Source organism: Danaus plexippus, chromosome 6 (genome assembly GCF_018135715.1).
Source record: "Danaus plexippus chromosome 6, MEX_DaPlex, whole genome shotgun sequence".
Lineage (NCBI taxonomy): Eukaryota > Metazoa > Arthropoda > Insecta > Lepidoptera > Nymphalidae > Danaus > Danaus plexippus.
The window spans coordinates 6,897,509-6,922,017 of record NC_083540.1 but is presented as its reverse complement, the minus strand read 5'-3'; the positions used below and the strand labels follow the sequence as shown (position 1 = coordinate 6,922,017).

At 34.4% G+C, this 24,509-nt stretch overlaps 2 protein-coding genes across 15 annotated transcripts in view; one reads left to right on the top strand and one right to left on the bottom strand.

Moving 5' to 3' along the window:
• Positions 1 to 24,509, bottom strand: part of LOC116779264 (cytosolic carboxypeptidase 1-like) — a 44,965-nt gene that overhangs the window by 14,858 nt on the left and 5,598 nt on the right. For 3 of the 10 annotated variants that reach the window (XM_061529990.1, XM_061529987.1, XM_032673527.2), the window contains 17 exons: positions 19,992 to 20,074; positions 19,412 to 19,502; positions 19,263 to 19,340; positions 18,404 to 18,574; positions 18,168 to 18,299; positions 17,954 to 18,085; positions 17,507 to 17,650; positions 17,106 to 17,303; positions 16,460 to 16,718; positions 16,145 to 16,395; positions 15,878 to 16,073; positions 15,673 to 15,795; positions 15,465 to 15,603; positions 15,128 to 15,335; positions 14,645 to 14,814; positions 14,434 to 14,571; positions 13,584 to 13,762 (listed from right to left, as the gene is read on the bottom strand). In XM_061529990.1, the coding sequence (XP_061385974.1) occupies positions 13,584 to 13,762; positions 14,434 to 14,571; positions 14,645 to 14,814; positions 15,128 to 15,335; positions 15,465 to 15,603; positions 15,673 to 15,795; positions 15,878 to 16,073; positions 16,145 to 16,395; positions 16,460 to 16,718; positions 17,106 to 17,303; positions 17,507 to 17,650; positions 17,954 to 18,085; positions 18,168 to 18,299; positions 18,404 to 18,574; positions 19,263 to 19,340; positions 19,412 to 19,502; positions 19,992 to 20,074 (2,692 nt within the window). Of the gene's footprint in view, positions 1 to 13,583; positions 13,763 to 14,433; positions 14,572 to 14,644; positions 14,815 to 15,127; positions 15,336 to 15,464; positions 15,604 to 15,672; positions 15,796 to 15,877; positions 16,074 to 16,144; positions 16,396 to 16,459; positions 16,719 to 17,105; positions 17,304 to 17,506; positions 17,651 to 17,953; positions 18,086 to 18,167; positions 18,300 to 18,403; positions 18,575 to 18,611; positions 18,780 to 19,262; positions 19,341 to 19,411; positions 19,503 to 19,991; positions 20,075 to 24,509 lie in introns of all 10 variants that reach the window. The other 7 variants (XM_032673530.2, XM_032673524.2, XM_032673525.2 and 4 more) reach the window with 6 other exon arrangements.
• On the top strand, positions 1,924 to 13,385 carry LOC116779265 (uncharacterized). Of its 5 annotated transcripts, none has more exons than XM_032673531.2 (6): positions 1,924 to 2,083; positions 8,881 to 8,986; positions 11,121 to 11,197; positions 11,318 to 11,525; positions 11,644 to 11,811; positions 12,369 to 13,384. In XM_032673531.2, exons 1-6 carry the CDS (start codon positions 2,026 to 2,028, stop codon positions 12,805 to 12,807), a joined length of 1,056 nt encoding a protein of 351 aa, XP_032529422.1. In that variant the 5' UTR covers positions 1,924 to 2,025; the 3' UTR covers positions 12,808 to 13,384. The 5 variants fall into 5 exon arrangements, with proteins under 5 accessions (XP_032529422.1, XP_032529423.1, XP_032529426.1 ...); XM_032673532.2 differs by having other exon boundaries at positions 11,656 to 11,811; positions 12,369 to 13,383; XM_032673535.2 differs by having other exon boundaries at positions 11,656 to 11,820; positions 12,369 to 12,508.

Below are 24,509 nucleotides of genomic sequence, written 5' to 3'. Positions count from 1 at the left end.
CGATAGGCAACGATCGAGTGAGATAAAAAGATTATTAAAAACGCTCCTGGAGGCAATTTAACTTTCCTCTACCTCATCTTAAGTGCAGTCTCTTGTTATTTCAATAGAATCGAATACGTAGTATCTTCAAGTAACGATTAGATTTTGCAAAGAGATAAACTTTTTCAGCTTAACAAAACCCGCCGGTCAGATGAGTGGAACAGTAAAATTGCTTTTAAAGTTACGTTTCGCGATATATTTTAAACAATTTAAGCGCTACATTCTGTTTTTGGTATACTTATATGTTGAGGTACACGCTGCTTGGCGCAGAATGGGTTCAACGGTGCCAAGCGGCGTACATAGTGCCACCAATTAACGTAGCTCTCAAAGGCAAATGCTTGTAGTGAGGCAGCGGCGGTGTCTTTTATGTCTGCCGCGTGCTCTTCCAACTTCTATACACAAGTCTAATATCTTCCCCAACACTCTTACCACGATAATTAATAAATATTATGGTAAAATAAAGTACGATAAATAAATTTAAGGCTATTATTTTTTACCAAACATTTTGTAGCGTCAACCAAATGAAAGTTATACTAAAAAAAATGAAATATCGCTTTCGTTTTAATTGTTCTAGTAGTTGTAGAGATAATTTCTGCAAATAAACTAAAAGGAATACTACTTTCACATTCATATATCATAAATTTCAAGGAATCGTCAAAGGCGGAGCCGAGTGCGCTCTCTGATACAAAGGATTATTTGTTTATAGTTATGAACTAGTAAAAGGTGCTCATCAACATTCTCCCTCGAACAGTGTACATGAAGTATCATAAAACATAACAGCTATAAAACATATTTACGTCCAAGTGATGCGAAAAATTACTTTGGCTTCACTAAAATATGCAATTCAACTTGACGTCCATAGAATGTTGTTTATAAATCAACATGAGATATATAAATTCCGTGCAAAACGCTATCTGGGTGATGTCATCTCTAACAGGTTAATTGAAGTTCTGTTAATGTATATACAAGAAACGGCGAATGTTAATAAATTAAGTGTTGGACACCTGGGACAGAATTATTTTTAATGTTTTATTTTTTGTAATTAAGTACTCTATGGGCTTCGCAGGTTTGCAGCCAAAGAACTATCGCTTCAAGTCTCTAACGACCAACGCGATGGTTTTGTTTAAATGTGAATAAAACTCTTTATTATACAAATTGTACATAGGTATTTAAACACTGCGTGCGATACTATGTTTTATTTTATTAAAAGTTTATCATGATAAGTCCATATTAGTTTTTGATAAGTGTGCTTAACAATCATTTTACATATTCAGTATTGGTACTTCTAACCGCATGCTTGTGATATCCAATGACGACATCACATTACGATATCCTTTTTATTTAAAACTATTTGATTTCTCTGGAGACGGATACATCTGATTACATATATTATTTCTAAGGGCTCTAAAAGATCTCATATATGTGTATAAACAGATTTATAATGGGATCTACTTATTATTGTCTGCTCTGAATAATCAACATAAAGTTCAAGATGCATTTAGAAAAAATAAAAGCACAGTCATCAAAACATACCAAACTGCTTCTTGGACAGAGAAAAAACTACGAGGACCCTCTGGACGAGCGAAGAATTCGCGACAATCGCAACAAGAACAAATTAAGAAGAAACGCATCCATAGTGCGGTGCGATTCGCGGAGATAACCCCCGTGTAGCTGTGCACGGTCGCGGCACGCCGGACGTCCGCGCTTTCAGCCAACGACAGAACGATCTTCCCGTCTGTTGTATGACCATTGCCGACCGGAGTAGGAATGTTATCGCTGCACTCGATCTAAGGGGGCGATGTACGTCACGTGTTTCTAGACGGCCGTGGAAGCCATTTGTCGGAGAGCATTGTTTGTGTAGAGGCGAGGGACGCGTCGCAGTTATAAAGGGGGGTCCAGAAGAGCTCACCTTCAGTGTGCCTGAGTGTCCCGTGTTGCGTGTGCGCACTCCAGAAAGTGACCCCGCTGTATTATCAAGATTAAAAAATGCTTCTACTCGCCAGCTTTGTCTTGGTCTTCGCAACCGCTATTGGGTCTTCAGCGGGTACGTTATTTTAAAATTGTACAATATTATTTCATAAATTATATATATTGTATAAATTTGTTATATTCCTCGATATATTTTTATAAAGATTGATCCAAATAATTTTACATAAAAAAAAGTCCAATGGCAACATAATTTTAAATATATGTATTTTTATGCTTGGACGCTTTATCCTCCTACGTCCCCCGTTGCGCTATTCCGCCAACACTAGCGGTAAATTAATTTAATAGGATCAATCGTCGCTAGTTGATTTTGTAACAATTTTCGGTTGCGTAATGGTAGAAATATTTTTGTTGAACAACAGAACATCTGTAGTAGGGATTGTTGTACTTTTATTTAAGAAACAACCGACACTAACAAGAAATATACAACAAGATTGCTGCTTCACAAAATCCTAACTATAAATAAATAAAGAAAAGAAGTTTCTCTCTCCAGATTATACATGACCAATAATCCGCTTATCACAGACGTAAGATTTATGTATTTTATGGAATTATAAAAAAAACAGTCAAAACTGTCGATGTTACAATGAATTTGTAAGTTACTTAGGGGTGATTATGACATAAAATTAGCAGAATATATTGATAGGTATTAAAAAAAAAAGTCCTAATATTTTGTCAATTTTTTCAAAAGAATATAAAACGTGAGGTTATATAAAATGCTTTAAATGTGTATTATATTAAAAAATATAGGAAAGTAAAAAAGAATTATTTCTGATTTAACGTACTCACTTTTAATTATTTTAAACCATCAAAATTTTTTCTATGTATGTATGTAAATAAGTAACTGTGAGCTTATGAAAAAGTTTTAAGATTTGAAAGGGTGGTACATAGATTCTTCAACCAGACAGACATATGTATTTCGGAAATATAAATTTAACCGATAAAAAAATATTTAAAAGAGTACTTTTCGAAAGTATAATATATATTTTTAATAATGTTTTTGATATAAAACATATGTAGATATATTTATATCGACAAAGTTGACAATGATAAAAAATATACTGATATTGAAAGTTATAAAAAAAATATATAAAGAAAATGATACCAAGAAAACTCTCTAATTACGGGACTGAGCTGGTTTGAAAAACGTATGTAAACAAGTTCAATAAATGTATGAAAGAAGTCTTTACATTCCTATTTAAATCTTGCGAGAATGTTGTGACCCTCGGGTCCTCGACCTCCATTGTTCTGCTTCTATTACAGTACAATGGCAATGGGCAACCCACAAGCAGAGTTAAATAACTCTTACGTTCAAAGCAGAATAAAAAGCAGTAGAAAAAAAACAATGCTGACTGCAATTCCTTTCATTATAACAAAACAAGCTCATCCACAAAAAAGTGTACTATTTTATGTACAAAGTAAAATATTCTATTTTTCTTTTTTGGCAATCAACCACTCGCATATAAAAATTCCCAACGTGGTTTTTATTACTGCTTTTGTGTTTTATATTACACGTTAATTAAATGAAATAATACATTAAGTGAATAACCTCTCACTTCTAATGCAGCCATATAAAAATTTTTTGCGTCTTATATCATATACGATTATTTCGTTACGTTTTTTTACAGGAATGTAATCAATCAAAAAAGTAAGGACAAAAAGAATACAATGTTTTAAAATATTGCCTTGATAAATGAATTTGCACTGAAATTTTATGAGATTAATGTTTGAAAATATGCAAAAGCACTTACGTGCCCCAAAGCTCATGCGTGAAATACAAAACCGTTATTTAACAAGGGTTTAGTATCGTAAAATCAATATGTTTTATGTCAAGCTTTGTAGGCAGAGTAATAGTCTTGTAAAAACGAGACTTACACGTCCCGCACAATAAACTCTCGCCGCGGTTAAAAGTTAAAACATGCGTGGGTTTTAAATTTTGTGATTGCTTTTGGAGATTTCAAATTACGTAACGAACATTTACAACTGATAAAGTATGATTTAACTTCTATTAATTAACTATTTTTAATGTTATTACTTTAGAAGTGAAATTTATATTATAAAGAATATATTTAATTTTATTAAGCGATCCACTTTTGATAGAATAGGGCTGGTATTGATTGTACGCTAAGTTAATAACCATTAAATCAGAGTTATTTTAACCGCATCCACACGAAGTCTGTTGACTCAAGTGCGATCAGTTCTGTGGGGAGACAGTATACAGTAAGGTGCACTATCCCCGACAAAGGAATTGATATGAAATATAGTTGAGACTTAATAATATACGTTTTCAAAGCTACAGGACCATTGAGTTACACGAAACAAAAATAAATAAAGTATTACACTAATATAAATTTAATAATCTTTAATGTTCATGTATTGAGCGGAGAAGTTGTAAACTCATCAAGTTCTGTACCAAGATAATATATCAGTTCGCTATGAAAGCATCGGTCTATATCTTTTTATGTCCGCGTCAATGCATTGATAATAATGGTCGTTATACTCGAAAACAGAATTAGGTACTTCAAAGTCAATGACATTTTACCAGCGAACAAAATTATTTGGAGTGCAACGAATGTTTAATGGCTCGAGAAATTGCTCACTAAATATATTAAAACTTGAATTAAGTGCTAAGTTATAAAGTTTTAAGAAATTTAAGTTGTGATTTGTGAGAGATGTTTCTAATCAACCATATCCGTAGTAACTTGCGGGTTATCGACATCGACGCAAAAAACTATGGAGCGGAAGTGATGCTGAGAAAAAAAATAACGAGGGGTGAGGCAGGGAGGTGACAGGTGTGAGTTCAACGACCACCGCATAGTTGCCAAGAATGGAACTCGTACTGGCCGTCAAGATATAAAACTTATCAGACAAAATCTATATACGTGTTCGATTACATGGAATGCTACTACCGGTCTTGACAACGCGGTAGTAATATTTTTATGAGTCAAGCTGTGTAATATTTGCTGTATTTTTGCTGGCTAGCCATGACTCCGTGTCAATGACATAAAGCTCGTCCACATCTGAACCATTAACATTCCATTTCATCGCATAATTGCAGCCCCATTATGCAAAAATGTCGTAATCTTAGCTAACATTTTATGTAAGAAAATTACTTTCATCTACATGCTATTACAGAATATTATGCACTTCCGTTGCATCTACATAATTCTCGTAATTTTTTTGTTAAATTTTCTAAATTACATCATATTAGCGTAACCATTTGTATAATGATCGCTCCAAGTTCATTATTCTATTATTGTCTTCATGTTGTTTGAATATAATTGTGGACAACTAGGCTGGTCCGGCTTATTAAGTCCCGCTAAAACGATTGTTCATAAACTGATTACTGATTAGCATAAACAAGTATGCATAGAAAAAAAGTTCACGACTTAGTTTAAGCATCAGGAGAGTTGTTAAATTTAAATAATTATTGATAATCAAATCATAAACTTAGCATAACTTATAAGTTCTTTAAATATTCAATTTTTTTTTACATCTATAATTTATAAATATATATTTAAAGGATATCGTTTATAGTCCATCGTTGTCTTGAAACAATTTTCATCAAAACAACACCTTGGTCGTAAAAAATATATGAAGTTATAATTTTTTTGAACTACATCAAAACAGTATTGCTATCCGAAAAAATCTGTCATGCCATTTTACAGCTTATGGCATCATTACTGTATTCTTTTTTATTTAAATTTCACGGCACGAAATAGATGTTTATAAAAGTGGATTAACTTTTCATTACGTGCGGGCCGAATGTTATTAAAAAAGATTTATTATTATTTAATTTTCTTTTGTTATTCCGGCTGGAAGGTCCGCAACAGGTGGTGATTATATCGACTAACAGCAGTTTTTGTGTTATACATCTAAGATCTTTATATTATGTCCGCCTTTAGAGTTCTCTGTTCAGAAAATATTAATTCAAGTACATATTCCGATAACGTCACTAAGTAAGTAAATGTTTCAGCTTTGACCATGTCTAGATAAGATTTGATAGCTAAAAGCCTGTGTACGCTAAGAGGCGGTGCGTGGTATCTAGCGTGGGGCACTTCGTCCTTGAGCACGTCATCTGCTCACACTAAATTATTTCGAACCTTTTTTGTGTTCCGATCGTTATCCGACCGCGAACAAACCAATCAATATTCCCACGGACGGGGGTAATCAAAAAGATTCGATAGGACCACAAACTGCCATTTTTTATGGCATATTAAATAACGATTCGCCTTCCTCCTCTGAGTCATAGGATTTTTGTGTGTAAAATATTTCAGTTCATTGACTGGTGTTCAGGGATTATAAATTTCCAAACATCAATTATACGTATGTTGTTATGGGGCGTTAATGAACTCGGCCGTGAAATGGCCACCTTGCCCTTTGAGTTCTGTAATATAAGTCGTTGCGATGCGTACGACTGGTTTCCATTATGTAACTCGGTGCTCGGTGCAGTCGCTTAGCGCCGGCGCGAGCTTAACCGCAATGCACTGTTAGCATGCAGGCGCTAACTTATTACCACCAGGTGTTTTTTATTATTTATATTTGTTGTTTTTTACTTATTTTGCAAATGTCCTAGGCAGCGATATTTTTTAGATTTCTTTTAATAGCAAAATGATTCTTCAACTCTCCCTGCCTGTGATATGTTAGTAATAATAATGTCAACAAAAAGCATTCATCATACTCAACAATATGTATCCGGACCTTTAATAATAAGAATATCTTTAAGCATATAAATTTATATATATCAATATATGAAAGCTACCATTTTCGTCTACGATCCAGCGATTGTTATTTTTACCACGCACCGCCAGTTCCGGTGACTAATCGGCGAATTAAACATCGATTTATACAGAAATTATTCAAAGTTTATTATACAACGTTATATGTAAGAATTGTTAAACGCTATAAAATCACCAGGTATGGTCTCATTAGTATTCGTTTACAAACCGTCTCGTGACGGACTCCCGAGTACTGCGTAATAATAACTACAACTTCCTTCCATTCATTCAAAGATATAACATGAATTTTGAACGGAATAAAATTTATGTGACATTTCCGGACGGAACTTGATCCAATAATGAGATATAGTATCTCTACATGAAATATTATACAAGACGACACTTGAATTAATAAAGATCTTTCATTAATATCAGCAATAAAATTTACAATTGCCCCCGTTGTTCGAATCACGACAATGGAATCGAGGGTGGCATTTTATTTAGGAAGGTGAAAACAAAATGTACTAATGAACATTCAAGTCGCACGCGAATACGAGTGTGTGATACTTATTTGCAGAAACATAAAAGGATCCTATGAATGGTAAGTAATGTGGGCTACCTTAGTAATAAATAAGCACCTGTCATGCGTCATGGCGAAGTGTTAGATGCTTTTGGGCAAGGGGCCGTTAGAACGCCGTCCGGTGCTAGTGTTGGATGAGCTGGAGGATATCCAAGTGCATTTACCTGATGTTTTCAACTATATACATATCCAAAGGCGTTTAGGTATTCATTAAAATATAACTAGAGTAATGTTGGAAAGTCAGTAAATAAGAAAATCAAAATAGAAAACAGTGTGACGGTTCAATACAAGCAACGAAAGGAACGTACACACGGAGCTTGTGTACACAGATAGCTTGTCCGCCCGGGATGGCATCGCATCATTATTCTATAAACGTCCGACGACGTGACCCGCCTCCTCGATCCACACTCCCCTCGTACGTCAAAACCAGTATCATCCAACACACCATCCGTCATTACAAAATGAGCTCCATCACCGCAACCAACTTCGCATTTAATGAACCATAATCTATTTTTTATCATACGAACTCGAATCGAATCACTACTATATTCGCGAGAACTATATTTTACGATCATTAGCAGATGTATATATTCTTAGAATAAGAGAGAACACAATATCGTCGTTCGTCTCAAAACCTTTAAAGTATGAGCCACAAAAACATTTCGGACTTAAAGGAAACGTCGGCGGTGAAGTAAGAAAAACATATACTTAACCGCGAGATATTGAATTACATATGAGAATGCATTATGCATGAATTCCGAAGGGGTTCTGTACATAAGTAAAACCTGGCCGGGACTCGGTCTATTAATTATGCAATTGTATACATCACAAAGCCACATGATTTAATATAAGAGCTACGAATGAGATTGCTAAATTGGAATCGTGTATTGAAAATCTAAATAGCTAATGTTAATTTAGAAACTGTTATTCGTTATACAATCTATGCTATTCATCAAAGTATTATGGTTACCATTTATCAGTAATAATGATTGCAATCCCGAGGTATGCAAATTAGGCGGATGCGAGGTATCCCGTGTTCATCTGATAGACAGGATACATTAAATTAATTTATTGACACCTATCGAGTATATACGAGGTTTTATATGAAAATTAAACTCAAAATCGCGAAAACACTTCTCTTGGAAGTCGACTGAAATCAACAAGAGTTGCCATAACATGTTTTTATTTGTTGTTTAAAATATTTGTTGTTTTAAACGACGCAGTTGCATTCCCACAAGTGTCGGTTATGGTATCCTCGGAGCATTTTGAAAATAGTTTTGCATTTTTATGTCTGTTAACCATTTTATGAACTTTAGGTTTAAATAAATGCCACAAAAACTTGCGGTTACGGCATTTTAATGCGGTACTTATGGCATTTGAGAGTTATTTTTATCCTTTATTAATATTGAACGTGATGAAAAATTACGCAGCCTTAAATGTTATTTTATATGTTAAAAAAAAATGTTATTCTCAGAAGCATTTCAAAATTCCAAACATTTTGTAAATATTTTATTCCAAAAACTTGTAAAAATATTTATGTGTTGTAATTTTTTACAGCCCAAAGGATCACAACTATTCAACTGGACGGAGTGCAGTATTTTATATCAAGAATGAACCCCTACAGCCCCGAACTAAATTATTTCCTCGCTTATCAGTATTGCAGGTAAGAACATTTCTCAATGCTAACATAACAAGGTATCAAACCGGCCATCAAGTGCTTAACAATGACACTCCCCGTAGATCAGTTCAAGTCGTATCATATTTCTCTTTGTGCATTTACTGGATATTATGGTTACGTCGTGACTGAGAAAGCTTATGCGTCTTATCTTACCTCTTGTCCCACTATAACAACGCTATTGCGGGCGTTAACAAGCAGTGTTGTGTACGGTTCAAAAGTAACCAGGAAGACTCAGGACATTTACATTACCGTTAGTGGTTCTGGGAAACCTTGAGAACAATATCGGTACCTTAAAGTTTAGTCACTTCCGCAAGCCATTCCCCCCATTAAATACGCACAATAGACCTAGGTTTTATGGCGTTGTCGCTCCCACGGTTCCTAAGTTGCAATCCTATGTTAAGCCACAATAGCAAAAATTTAATGCAGTTTACAAAGAATTTTTCAATTGCATTTGCTTTTTTGCAATGCATAATGTTCAACGTTTTATTCATGGGGTTAAAGGGGCAGGGTTAGATTTTAGAAATGCTTTTATGCGGTCCAAGTGGCTTCTTCGGAATGGGAAGTGATTTAATGAGCATTCAGCGAACTTGATTCTAACACGGGCACGGTTTAACAACTAAAGGTTCAGTCGCCCCGGTCCCCGGTCACGATGTCCTCTTATTGAGGGTTTGTCACGACCCACATTTACGTTTTCGTTTTACATTTAATTTGACGTTCTTTCAGAAACATTATTACGATATGATTCCAAAAAGTATTATGTAGATGTATCAGTAAGGTAATTTGGTACAAACTGACAAGTACCGTGACGGAGTGTCATGCTTCGTGAGTGACTCCTTAGCGTGGCTAATGCAAAACCGCCTGTCGCACTGCTGCAGTTACTTTTGTCAAGATAACAAATTGTGTAACGGTAAAGACCGCAATTTTTATGGCGATAAAAACCGGCTGCACGTGTAATATAAAGCATTTTACATAAATGTAACAGTTTTATATCTCGCATGTAACTTTTGTGCGTATAATTTTGTAAGTCAAAAAAAGTTTTTTGTGTATTAAGATTCATTTCAATGATTTCTCGGGAATGCTTTTACAGGACGTTGTCGTAAAATTTCATAAAATATAGAACGTTATATGTTATGAAATATTACGACGAAGATAGCGTAGTGGATAAAAAGGGTACCAGTTAGGCTAAGTACAGTGTATTGTACACTTAATTCAATTTATGTATACTTTGTCAGTGAGGACACAGTTTACGACAGAGATATTTTGTAATAGTAGTAGTAGTAGTATTAGTAGTAGATATTACATGTTAATATTTTGTATGTCGGAGCTATAAAGTTTTATTATAACTTCCCAGCTTTCCCAAAAGCTTTTTTACGTTATACCATAAAACATGCTCTCAAGGAAACTATATTATAATCGGGACTCTAATCTCACTGAGACGTGATCTGGCCATAAAATGTAACTAAATACGGGAGTGCAGTACGGGACTTAGAAGTTTTTAATCTCCTTTGAATCGTCGAGTACGTCTGGAATGTGGACTGGTCCTGCAAGGCCAAATCGGGTGTTTAGCGGGTAAATTGCAGCCCGATAAACTGGCTCCGCGATGTAGTTATAGTCTGAGATATCGTATGTTACCAATAGCCAGTGTTTAGCTAAAATAGAACCTAAAGTTCCGGAGAGTCAAGTTGGTTACTACTCGGCTGTAGAACGAAAAGATTAAAGCGGCCGGCTAACATATCCATAATAAATGATACCATCTTTTAGTAAGATTTTTTTTGTGTTGGTATTTATATTACAGTTCTTCTTTTTAATGACAGCTTTCTTAAAAAATGCTATTGAGGTTTTAACTTTCAGTTTAGGTCTTAATTTATATTTTGCTCGTGATTCATACACTTTGCTTTAAATAATATGACTTTATGTAATATATATTCACGTTTATAGTGAAAAAATATGACAAATTGATTTTAAAAATATTTTAAATTATAATAATGATTTGTAAAAATATATTATATCCATACATATATGAATCATGTCAGGTTTTTTTTTCAATGAGATATACATAGATATTAAAAAAAATATCACGATCTTATAATGATTAATAATAAAAATATAAATCTTAAAGGTCTCTGGGACTGCAGCTAGCATCATTCGAAACCAAGGAAAAGGCAGATTCAATTACTACATATCTAACAAACGCAGGTAAAGTTTTAAGCTCTTTATGCTAGTACTATTTCTTCGGACATCAATAGATAATAAAAAAAAAACAAAATTTGTGTCAATAGGCATTATTAAATTGGTTTCTATTTTGATTCCATATAGGCTACAACAAGTATGATTTCTGGACGTCCGGTAACAACCTCGGCACTGACATGTACTTGTGGATGAGCACCGGTCTGCCATTCAACGCGACATTTAACTACATGAGAAGAGTAACAATGGATCAACCCAACCACCACGATGATGATAGCATGGACCCATTAGATATGCCCCAGGGAAGCACAGCCCCTCAACGCACCGCCAGACATGGGTACGTAGATAAAACTTGCCATATTAAATGGTACTTAAAGACAGGAGCAGTTAGGAATCTTTGGTGGATATTATTATTGAAAGTAAAAGTAAAAAGAATTGTTTTGCATAAGAAATAGTCTGTTTTCTAGGACTGAGCATGTGATGACAAACGGCTGCGTATCTCTCAAGGCGCCATCCTTCCATTGGGAGCCGCAGCACTGCGGAGAGATCAAGGACTTTATCTGCGAGCAGACACGTTGCTACTATTACAACTACGGCTCCATCCCAGTCTCCTCGGCGCAGGGGTAATGCAGGTGAGATGCCAGCCGTCTCCGGAGGCCCGCTCCCCGATTAGCCGCGCGCACTCTACTTGTTTGATATTTAATGTATTGTAATTTTTCCTTTCTCTTAACAAATGTGTCCGTATGACGACATCTTTAACATAGTATAGTGGGTGTGTAGCTATTAGTTTTTGTCATTATTGTTATAATTAACATATATATTCAATTTAAATACTCATTACAAAACATTAGAAGCGCGCGGGCCCGCGGGATAAGGTCTCTGCGCAAACCCAACCACCAAACAATAGCCCTACACCCAGCGGACTTGGTGCAAAATTTTACTTACATATAAAATTTTGTAATGTCTTAGATTAATTAAGTAGCAAGCAAATTTAAAATTAACAAAGTATTTGGTGGGTGGGTAAAGGGGGCTTTGCTTGGTATCTCTAGCAATGTATAATCCTATTTTATAATGCAAGAAATTGCCTGTAAACGTTTTATATGGTACATATCTAGCGTCTACCACGGGCATCCGTTGAACGGCTCTCTAATATGAGGGTCGATTTTATTTGGTTCGACAGGAAACCGCTGTCGATGACGACAACGACGACGGCCCACCCGCTAACCTCGTCGTCGCCGCCACCGCCACGCTCCGAACACCTCCCGACACATTTCACTCTTAACGACCTCATCGGCAAGCTGCGACCATCATCCCTCGACGGCCTCCAGTCACCTCACCTCAAGACCGGAGCACTATTAAAATCCCCACCTCAGATCGACTCGCATTACTCGCGGGCTTCCGATGCCCACTCGAAGGAGGTAAAAGAGCCCGAACAGAAAGAGGACACAACTCAAGGTCCTTACGAGGCCGACGAGGGAATGGCGGGCGATGATCCCGCTGCGTATCTCACCCACGAGGCCCGGGAGCTATCCATCGAGGACGCTCCCTCCACCGTCGAGCCGGACGCCACAGAGCACTCCGTCCACGCCAGCGGCATGTTGGCACCCCCCGCCTATTAGCGTCCGACTCGCAGCCCCCATATATGATAAGCTTCGTTTAGATTTATCAACTACCAAAAGTATTATTCAAATGTTGTATGTAAAACATTAAGGCTAAGTGCTTGCTTTTGAGGGTGAAATCGCTTCGTCAATTTTTATTACATCAATGTAAATGACATTTATGTAGTTAAGTCCTAAATTCATGCTTGCTAAAATGGTGGGTTATTCAGGGTTAATTTCGGGCAATAATGTATAGTGTTGAAGGTGCTGGCGACTCGTTTTATGCGACTTGCCTCCGTCTTCCAGATGGAAGGTTGCAATAACTTTTCTATAAAATATACATCAACCTAACCTTAACTAAAATAATTTTAGTACATTTGTCCGATCTCCGGTATCTACATATTTACGGTTAAAGTATATATTAATTAATATAAGAAAATTCCTTGATTTCGTATGTCTGGACATATCATTTATTATTTTCGTATAAGTTTAAGATAGTGTTTATATTATGACGTCATAGTTAAGTATTATAAGTTGAAACTCAAGAATTTAAGAAATGGTGATGTAAGTGAAAGAAATAAATTAAATTACAAAAAAAACAGTTTTTCATTCCGAATTAATTAAATATAAACATGCACAATTAGAAACGCAATAAAATATTGTTATTTAAAAAGAAACATGTCAAAGAATATGTAAAGAGAAAAAAACATCAAAAAAAAAAAATACACTAACTACCAGAAAAAGTACCGAATAAGAAAATCATAGGCTTAATAAAAAAAATTATAAGAAACACTCACCAGCCATTAACGACGCCTTCGACGTTGAGCATCGGCACGATTTTGAACACGTACTTGTTACGGAGGGCCGCTGCGGATGAAGTGTCTGTGAGCAGGAAACGCAGCGTTCCATCCATTACCCAGGACGCGTTGCTTTCACCAGGGTGGACTCGAGCCGTAAGGAATACTATCTCCCTGTCCTGTTGGATTAATAGCGTCGTTTTATATAATTCACCTTTTCTATCTATGGGCAAAGGATATATGAACAATTCAAAATAACAGTATTGTCACGGTAAACCAACATACAAAATTTATACATTGCACTTAAAGGCTATCGTGAAATCACATATTGATCACAGTCCGGTTACAATTGCTAAAATAACATAATAACTTTAGTACTGACTTAAGGGAAAAATTAATTACGTATAGTAACGATGGATTTATATGTATTGACTAAAAATAAAGAGCAAAGAAAGCATGTATACTAAAACCATCGTTGCACTTTTTATATTGATAACTAATTTACGTAAAATGCCTTGATAACTTTTTCAATAATTTCTCTATTCCATCAATATATGAAGTTCGAGTTTGTATATATTAATCAATAACATAAAAACAATGGAATCAATAAAAATAAAATTTTTCATTTCAAACTGAAAATGGAATAAACGAAAAGGAACTATTTTTATTTCACGAAACACTACAACAGAAAATTTTATTAGTAACCTGTACACACGCATACTTAAAAGGTTGGTGGAATATCACTCAATTAAATTTTTTAAGAACGAACATTCCATACAAAAAGGTATTAGGTCTTAACATCAGAGATTAGGAAATTTATTCTTTTAAAAAGATTCACAGATATACATACGACTATGGGATTGGACGGAGTATCATCAGCTGATATAGTCAACAGAGGAACTTCGTTGTTGTTAAGTGTATAACATAAGGGCTCAGCTCGTAGATAAGCGCCAGGAGGCAATTGAGAACTCCATTGGAAAATTCTAGTCTGAAATCATAATAATAAGAGTGTAACTATGAGTTGTATTCCATAAGAAAAAGAAATAAAAAAGTAAACCGACCATCATCATGGAGTAAGTGAATGGGAAGTGGTAAGCGAGGTAGCAGACGTCGTTTGTGTGGGGAAAGTCGATGTTGAACGTAACTGTTAGGTAGCACTTGTTGTTTCTTTGATTGGAATAGTGGTAGCTGTTCCTGTAGTAGCAAATGTCCGAACCGGCTCTCACCCACCCTGGTCCGCAGAAAGACATGCTTTATTATACATTTTTTATAGCCATAGTGTTATTTGATTATGTTAACGATAAACGCCGAACATTGCTAAAAGTAAAACAAGATGTAAAATATATAATATCTTGTTAACAATTTATAACGACCTCATTAACTTGGTACGGGTACTTATAAAAAGTCCATAGTTAAGTCATTTGTTTGATGTTTCAATATTATAGCCTCGTTCGCTATTACCTAAATTACGTGCTGTTTATTTAAGTAGATCATGTTGATAAAAAATAAATGTATATTAATGTGATAAAATCGCATAAAATTACCGGGTCTTCCAAGGACGGCTTCCTTCACAGAATACATAACAGGCTTCATGCCGAAGTTGAATTGGCTATCTGATTTCTCACAATTCACAATATTAAATATATAGGGCCGTCCCTGTTGCATATTACGCACTTCGAAGTAAAACCACTGATGCCGTTTTGGAGAATTTACGTCTGGCATTAAAATTAATTCATATTCTCTTGGACCTACCTGGAAACATTTATTGCGGGCAACATTATATTGACAAAAAATAGTTTCTAATGAGGCTGATATGAATTTTAAATACATATATATTTTTTTATATTCTCTATAGTAGAAAAAAAAAACTGATCTACTTACCTGTATAGCTTTTCTTAAATTTCCCGACTCAAATCTCGATTCAAAATTTAGTCTCGATGAGAAACTATTGACTTTTGTTATTTCTTGCTCGTCGGTGTTAATTAAAAATAAACTCTCGTTGCTTAAACTGGAAGATATTCTTTATTTTTACTCGTCGAATAAAATTCTTTTTATGCAAAAGAATTTATTGTACAGAACTGATATTTACCTTTTCTGCGAAGTCGTGTCTGCGTTTGAGCTCGAACTGTTCAAAGCGTCCAGATCATACACAACTTCATTCATATACGCTTCCGGATTAATTGCTCTCTCGACGCAAGCGAGTAATTTATTTCTTCAATAAAATAAGTATTTTTATTACGAAATAAGTAAAAACATTATATACGATGTTCTTATACGATTGCTATTTATAATACCTGCAAGCTGTTCTCTCCATTTTATTTAATGGCTCTGGTTGTGTTGCACCCTGCCCGCCTGTCATATCTGGGTAGGCAACTTTTACAAATGGAATGATGCTTTTAACTCTCGATGATATTATTGAATAAACTGACTCGAGCGGACTGTATTTTGATATATCTTTATGGATTTTTAAGGAAGAACAAGATGTTGTCGCTGCAATAGATGTCATAAATAAGTTAATATTTACATATTTCCTTTAGTCGTTTTATTTGAATGTTACTCACAAGTGCTTTCGTGTATCTTATGATATCCTTGCAGGAATGAAAGCGTTTGAGATGATCCTAAAGCGCTGTCGTAGTCGGTATTCCCAAGTACTGCAGTTAAAGAAAGATTTGTCGGCGACGGCTGGCTTCGGTTAGCGCTATTTTGAGATATAAAAATGTCATCTAGTATGGACCCCCGGGAATTGGACCGGCTTTTTACCAACCTTATTTGCTTGTTATAGGAACCGAACTCCTTGAAGAAAATATAGTATCTGTAAAAGTCATAAGCGTAAGACACTATAAACATTATTGTAAGGGCTACCGCAGTGTACAAACCTTTTTAAGTCTTCGATATCTCTCTCATTGGGATTGATCCACAGTGCACTCTGTATGCTCTCCCCACTTTTTGTATGTGATTTCTCCAAATCTTCATTATTCTTTAAGTCATTTTCTTCGAAATCAATATCTGGGAAGTCATCAATGACCTCGTTATCACTGTCAGGAGCATCGTCTTCCAAATCCGAATTGATTGTCTTCGAGTCTGAGTTTCCGCCGTCATCATCATCTTCATGACATGGCCATGTGGTATTTGTTCCTGTAAAGTAAAAGATTCCTTTTTACGCTTTTTCTATTAATATTACTAATAATTTCGTTCGTACTATGGTGCTTATTATACTATTAAAACATTATGAGTTTACTATCTAAAATTAAATTATTTCAAATTTAGAAACTAGATTGTTCAAAGGATTTTCATGTAACGTATGGAGTTAAATATCTATCTCACTCTCGTAAAAAGTATAAAACTCAATTAAAATCAATTAATTAATTTTGTCGTGATAACAAAAACTACGTTATATATAAATATATAAAAATTGAGAACATTCGCATATGCTAAAATAAAACAAGACATTCAATAAATGAACTAAGAAAGGTTTTCAACAAAACATACTAAAATATTATCATGATATTAAGCCAAAGTGACCTTTAAGTATAGGGTTCAGGTTGAAGGTAGCTGGACTAGATGATGGCACTGGTAATGCCTGATGCTTGAGACACAATGTTATGACGGAACAGACTCTAGCCAACAGTCCGTCGAACTCGATTTCATCAGGACACTGGGAACAGAACCTGTGGAGGGTCTGCACGTGCTTCTTGGTGCAAAGAGCACGACGTCCAGCCTCTATAATAGTCATTACAATTACAAGACGTAATACGATAAACAAAAAGAAGAAGAATACGACTTGAATTGCGTGACTGAACTGAATATAAAAGAAAAAAACTACAGTGAAACGAGAATCGTATGCATAAGATGACATTCACATTACAGTGGGAGTATTTCATTCACATAATCATGTAATTTTCTGTGACTGGTATTAAACATACTGATGTTGCAGAGGTGCTGTAATGTCTGGAGGATGTGTGCGCATATCTTGAGCCTCATGCGCCCCTCGTAGCGGTCCCAGCGGTCGAACACTCTTATTAGCACTCCACACAGTCCTGTCTTCACAATCTGCATGCAGCACACCTCTGTATGAGTTACATAGAGTGAACATACGCCTGGTACTTGGTAACGAGCTTTTGTGTTTGGTGCCTCATACGTTTATAACCAAGAAAGTTTAATACTGCTGTTATGTAATGGTGTACAAAATAAGGTGTATAACAAAAATGTTTCGATTTTGAACAGTTATAACTTTTTTTAAATAGATTATCTTAATGTGTTTCTGTAGAATCGGTGAATGGGGGATAAGGTTAACAACAGAGGTGTTATATTGGTAAAAAAAATTCGGAATACTTGGCTTTCGGGCTGAAATATTTTGCAAATAACTTAACTGTTCTTGCTAAAGTAGTCTATAGCGTCCAAACAGAGTCTCAGTCTCGCTGTAGGAATGAAGCCTAGACTTATTAACACTCGATCGTAAGTCGCGATGACTCCGTCACGTATTAAAATGGAAGTTGTTACGGCTGTAAGAAATAACATAAGTGACAACACAAATCGTAAGTGGCTTTTGTGACATTTTATTAAGTTTAACGAAAAGTCTCTCACAATTTTTGGCTAGCTGTTTCATGATGACTAATAGTGGAAATATCAACTTATTGTCAGTGAAATGTCCTTTCAAAATTAGATGCATCGTCCTAACGCATCCCAACATTCTCACCTTCATTGCAAATTTTGGATCTGAAAGTTAAAATATATTTTATGTGATGATTTCTAAGAATTTTATTTTACATTTTTATAATATTTTTATATCGTCATATACATTTAATTTTGAAAAATTAAACCTTTTGACCCCAACGGAGCGAGAATCCACACCAGATCATTTAATACTAATTCCACCCCAGCATGATGCTCCCTCTTGTCATGGACCGTTGATATGACTCGTCTAATAATGGTCTGTGTTCCTTTCATTTCCACAAAATCCTGCGCACATTGCTGCCGTTGTATGTTGTTTGCTGGAATTCAACAAAACTATTATCTAACCGTCCCTACCTCTTGGAGCAAGTGCTGCAAGTATCCAGACGAGGTCTTGTAGCATTAGTTCCGTGCTAACATTGCTGTCGCGTTTGCTATGTGTGGCAAGTAGTGTACGTATCACCGCTTGCGTGCCGTTTAGGGCGATGAATTGTTGTGAGCACTGCTGTCGCGCTACGTTGTTTGCTGAAATGATTCATGATCATATATTTCCAGCAACAAGTGTTTTCATGTTTAGTTGTAGTAGTGCAATAAATTGAGACAAGATACGGTGAGCCTTAACAGATATCCTTGACACAATAGGACGACAGGAGTGGTTAACGGTGACATATTCTTTGATCTCTCTATACGAGGCTCGAATTTCAATTAATCAAATATGATTACGAAATACACAAGCGGTCTTTTGAAATGTTACAATAGACGAGGTCATGTTTTAGATGTTCAATGTCTCAGTAACTCAAATGTCAGTGGGTGTTATATGGATTGGAGAAAGGGTATCTGGTTCTCTTTGACGTGCAATTGCGACATATTTGATTAAAACTACTTGTGTCGAAAGCCCGTGCCTGAATATTAGATATGTTAATAAAAAAGAGCTAAAGAGGGTTAGTTTCCAAAATTTTTACAAGCGTGTTAAGAGAAACTGCATTCGAAGCGCCACTCTCCACATACCCTTTTTATTCAATGGTGTTTTATTTTCTTTGCCTTTTTTGCTTTCCTTCTTTTTCGACCCCAAGGTTTCATTCGCTACTAATTATCAAATAATAATAAGTCGAGCAACACGTCTATGATTTTTTCTATTAGATATAATTATTAATTACCTGAACATTTTTTTCCTTTTCCTTGTTTAAGGCAGAGAGCTTCTCTAAATATTGATGTTATATAGGTTGATGTCGCTGTATCTCTTGAATTCTGTGACAAAAAGTTTTTTTTAATTTTCGTAATAGTTAAGTTTGACATAAGACATATTTATTTTCTTTTAAAACAATATGATGCATTTTCAGGGTCCAGTATATATTGTCAAAGCTTTCAATACATATATGTATGTATGTATATTCAACAAATTAAAATTGAATAACTTAATAAAGCTGAAAATAAATTTGCCCTTGGGTAAAATATTTAACTTTTAGATTACAAAAACATTGATATAGAAAACAAGATTTTTTTCATGAAAAATATTAAACAAAATCTTTTAGGTAGTCACACATTACAGAAAATTTTCAAGACAATGTTATTTTCTAAATCCTTTCAACTTTATTATGAATAAGAAAAGTTGTCATAGTCATTTTAAAAATAAACAAACATGGATACCTTACAAATGTGTTTAGAGCCGACTACTTAGAAGAAACACTAAAATAAATTATAGAATAATAAAATTATATATACAGCATTAATAATTACCTCTAATATAGATAGAAGCATTTGTATCGCACCAGTTTGCTTGTTCCATAGTTTGTCAAGCGTGCTCTGTCGGATGTGTTTGTCTGTAAAAAATATCAGAATTTTACCCATAACATTGGCAGTTAATACTTTGTTTGTTATACAATTTATAAGTAGCAAGATAACCTTGTTTCGGCTTAAAGTATGGCTTCCGTAAAATACAAATCCTTACAGTACACCACAATAATTATGGCTCATTCGTTTCAACATTAACCTATTTATAGTTAACGCCTAATGTCTGTCCTAAATCATTACAGCAACTAATAGTTTTATTTGTACTACTATTTTGGCAACAATATAAAATTTATTGCATATAAATTATACCGTTATAAGACAGTTTCCTGTTGTGGACATAATGTATGTATTTTTTCATATGTGATTGTCGTCAGCCTTACCATTTACAAAGTTCACGTCTACTTAAAATTTATGTAAAATAATTACTTCTGTCTTATTGTCTCCCTTTTATCAGGGTCTTAAGCCATTTAAAGTGAAATATATATAATGTCTTTCTTCGTTTCTGTCCATGATAACAATAGTGTCATGCTGTCTCGAAGATGCTGGCGTTGCGCCAGTGGGGGCATTCGTGTATGACGTCATCGCTATCCGGGGTTCTGTTACGATAGTAGTTAGGAAACAACGATTTAAAGCAAATTATGTGACGTTTAATTTACTACATAACTTTTATTTCATCCAAATATATACTTCATTGATTATATGGTGTAGCTCATTTTGTTGCGTACCAGTATTATGCCCTTTCTAAGGCGGTCCTGGGAAAGGATTTATAATATAAGTGTACTGTAAAGTATTATCCCAAAAATTTACAACGACGTCGGACTTCGGTTTCCAACAATATCAGTCATATTACCCGGGCTAGAGACCGTTGGCAACATCAATGTCTGCAAGTTGGAAGGTATTTGTTGCAAAATATATTCGCAATTAAAATTCTGAAGCCCAAAATAAAATTTCTTCAACGTTAGCCCCGCAATGAATACCAAACGAGTGACGGAGATTGCATAGAATTCAATATAACTATGCATCGCTTGTAACACATATTTAGTTGGCTTATATTTTTTAACCTTACCATTTTGAGTGCCATTTATAATAACTATATTTATCATAATGGTAGGAAAGAAAGAAATCGAACACACATCCCACAAAAACAAAAAGCATGGTAATATTACAAGTGTTTATCCGAGCGGCAATAAATCAGGCGAGTTTGATGAATCTCTGCCACCGGACGCTCTCGATCGCTCGGAACTGTAATACTACTGAGCTGATGCCAAAACTACTGAACCAGCTTGTTTATTGTATACAACAACACATATAAATATACGCGGGACATGAAGACATCAACTGATATGCAAACACGACAATGGAAATGCGGTATTCAATTAATATAAGTAGTTTAAATGTGGTATGTAATTAAGACACTAAGATTATCACTACTATTCTCATAATTTTAAGGAGTTAATTTTCAAGACATTTTTTCTTTATTATTTACCATCTTATAATTCTTGTGCCGTAATTTTTATAGCGTTTAATAGATCAATTTTGAATACACAGTGAAACAAAAATCTAAAAGCAATGGCTCGCGTTATATAACAATGTGTTGCTATAATCTCTTGAGGCTATAAATACTGCTTACATTTTAAAAATTGATGTTTCCGTTTAACGTTTAGTGCACGAGATTTAAGCGTCTATAATTTTGTAATACTCACATTTCCTATAAATATCATAAGCTTGTAACATCTCAGCTGGAACAAATTTGTGATGATGTTTGAGATTTACGTGACTTTTGGTAAGTTTTATTCCATCAAGACTTATTAGCCTTTGGAGTAATAGGCAATAGTGAAGACAGACGCTACAATTACAGTCATTAATTTACATTTTACATACCTATATATTAAACAATGTTTTTGCTCTTCCTTACATAGCTTTGATCATTCCGAATGTGTGTTTTTTTTTTGTAAATAAATGTACTGAAACTTAGTGTAACCTGTGAATACGTGTATATTTTTCGTATTTGTATGTCTTTTTTTTTAATAGATAAGATTTTATCATCGTTCTTCATTCGGTCAAAAATGAGCTCAAGTGATACAACGATTAGGTGTGTATATTAAATCCGTATAGACGAATTTACAGACGAAATCAATAATTGAAACATTGCTCTTGGTGTGACGCTATTTTTATTCGACTAAGTCTTAAACAATAAATCGACTAAAGACGCGCCGCCATTTCAATACTATCTCAGATTATACACTCCGCACAGATGATAACAAAAAAAAAAAAAAACAATATAATTAATTTCATATTTGTCATCAGTTTAACTTAATTTTATTATCTTATATAATATGGTCTAGTATAAAGCAACCACAGTGACTTTAGCTTAGTCAAATTTTATACAATATCGCATTTCTGAATCAGGTAAATTAACAAACACTAAAAAAGATGTCTTGTTTTACAACGATGCTCTAATGCAGACGTCTAGATTAAACATGACTTCTGATTGGTTTCCTTACTGTGTTTGTCTTCAACGAACACATCGTGATAAATATTCATTAGGCATATTTACCTTGACTTGAAATCGAAGTTGAATTCCACTAAAATAACGTTATGGGCGGTGGCAGTTGATCGGTTAAAGCATTAATGTGTTTCATTAACACAATAAAAAGGGTAAAGTAAAAAAAAATCTCGATTCGTATTATTTATATTGGATCTATCTACAATAGCACGCGATCGTGCACAGAACTGGGACAATGGCTTAACACTGACAGATCAAAGAATAATGTGCTAGATGTTCAAACTGAATCACAATCACATGATATTCTATAATATTTATATGAAAATTAAAACTATAAAATGATTTAAAACTTAAAAATAAATTAAATAGTTACTAAACAACGCCAACACTTTTATACATGATAAGTGTTTTGTTTGTGTCAATAAATATTAAGGACACAATTATCTCTGACATCTCATTTCAGGCCAAATAATCTTAAGTAATGACTCCAATCAAGATCTAAATTGCCAACAAACATGAAGACAAATGAAATATATTAACGAAAAAACATCGAAGTTTCAAAAATAGGTTGGATTTATTCCTATCCGGTAAGAATGCTGAGAAGTGAAATTAGTCCTTCAAAAGCTTCAAATATGCTGAGACTTAACCTTAAAAAAATTCGATAAATCGAACTGTTACTCTAGATTCCAGAACATTGACCCAGCTCCGAATCTAGGTTCAGCAACACCATGGTACAGCTGGTACTTATTGTAATATGCTAGTAATGGGATATTTCCGATAGTACAAATTAATGGTAACACTTGGAGATGCCGGCACGAATAGTTGCAGGGGTGGTCGCTTGAATTTTTTATTTATTTTTTACACGCTATTCCGCTGCAATTATGTTTTCAAAGACAGTATTGCAGGCTCTATATTAAATGGAAATAGTAACAAGATAATGAGATCTAAGATTCTCGCGAGTACTCATTGAAATGAAACTAATATGTTTCGGATTACTACGTATTTTTTTTATTTTAAAAACTACATAGTCCTCAAGTTTCGGTTACTTTGCAGCAACCGTGAACACGCGTAGTAATCCAAAAAAGTTTGGTATTAGTTTCATTTCAGTATTAAGACGTCAATATTTATTTCTTTTATTCATTTCAGAGAGGTTTTTGACATTATTTTTCTAAATTAAACACTTCATTATCCCTCGCTCTTTGGTCGATTTTTAACAACTTTTTAAGTATTTATGCTAATATAATGATATCCACGAAATCTAGTAATTTAAACTTTTACATATCAAACTTTTCAACGGCTATAAAGTGTTTAATCGTCGGCTGTTCACGTGAGAAATAAAAAGGAATACATGTGAACTTTTTTTTCCAGAGACTTTTTTAGCTTCTGAAGTTTAAAGAAAGATTTAGTAGAGATCCTAAAAGATCGGATGTTTATGATAATGGCCTTACAAAAAATGTTTTAGTAGGCTTAAGGAGAGATAAATAGATGGGTAGATATGTAAATTAAAAACCATTCCGCTTTGATCTCTCGTATATATTTGTTATTATGGTGGGCTACAATAGAACTCATCTTCGTATCTTTCACGAATTTGCCAGTTAACATTCAAAGTTTTTTAATCTACTATTTATTCGTGGAATTCTTTTCTATACAACTCCTTACGTATTTTGGATAATAAGAAAAATAAATGATTACCTAGCTATTCATATCTTTGTTGGCAAAGCAATTATTGTCTAAAGCCTCCAAAATTATTGGTGTTATCCAGACTGTTCAAAGTTATAAACAACAGCAAAACACGCGATCACGTTGTTCCTTCAAAGGGACTAATGGTTTAAGTAACTTTGTAACTAGTTCGAGCTACGAAACGGAATCCATTTTGAAGGAAGCATTTTACGTAAATAGCTTAAGTTTAATGAAGAATTGCTTAATATCAAGACAATGTTAAAAATTTGAATGGAAAA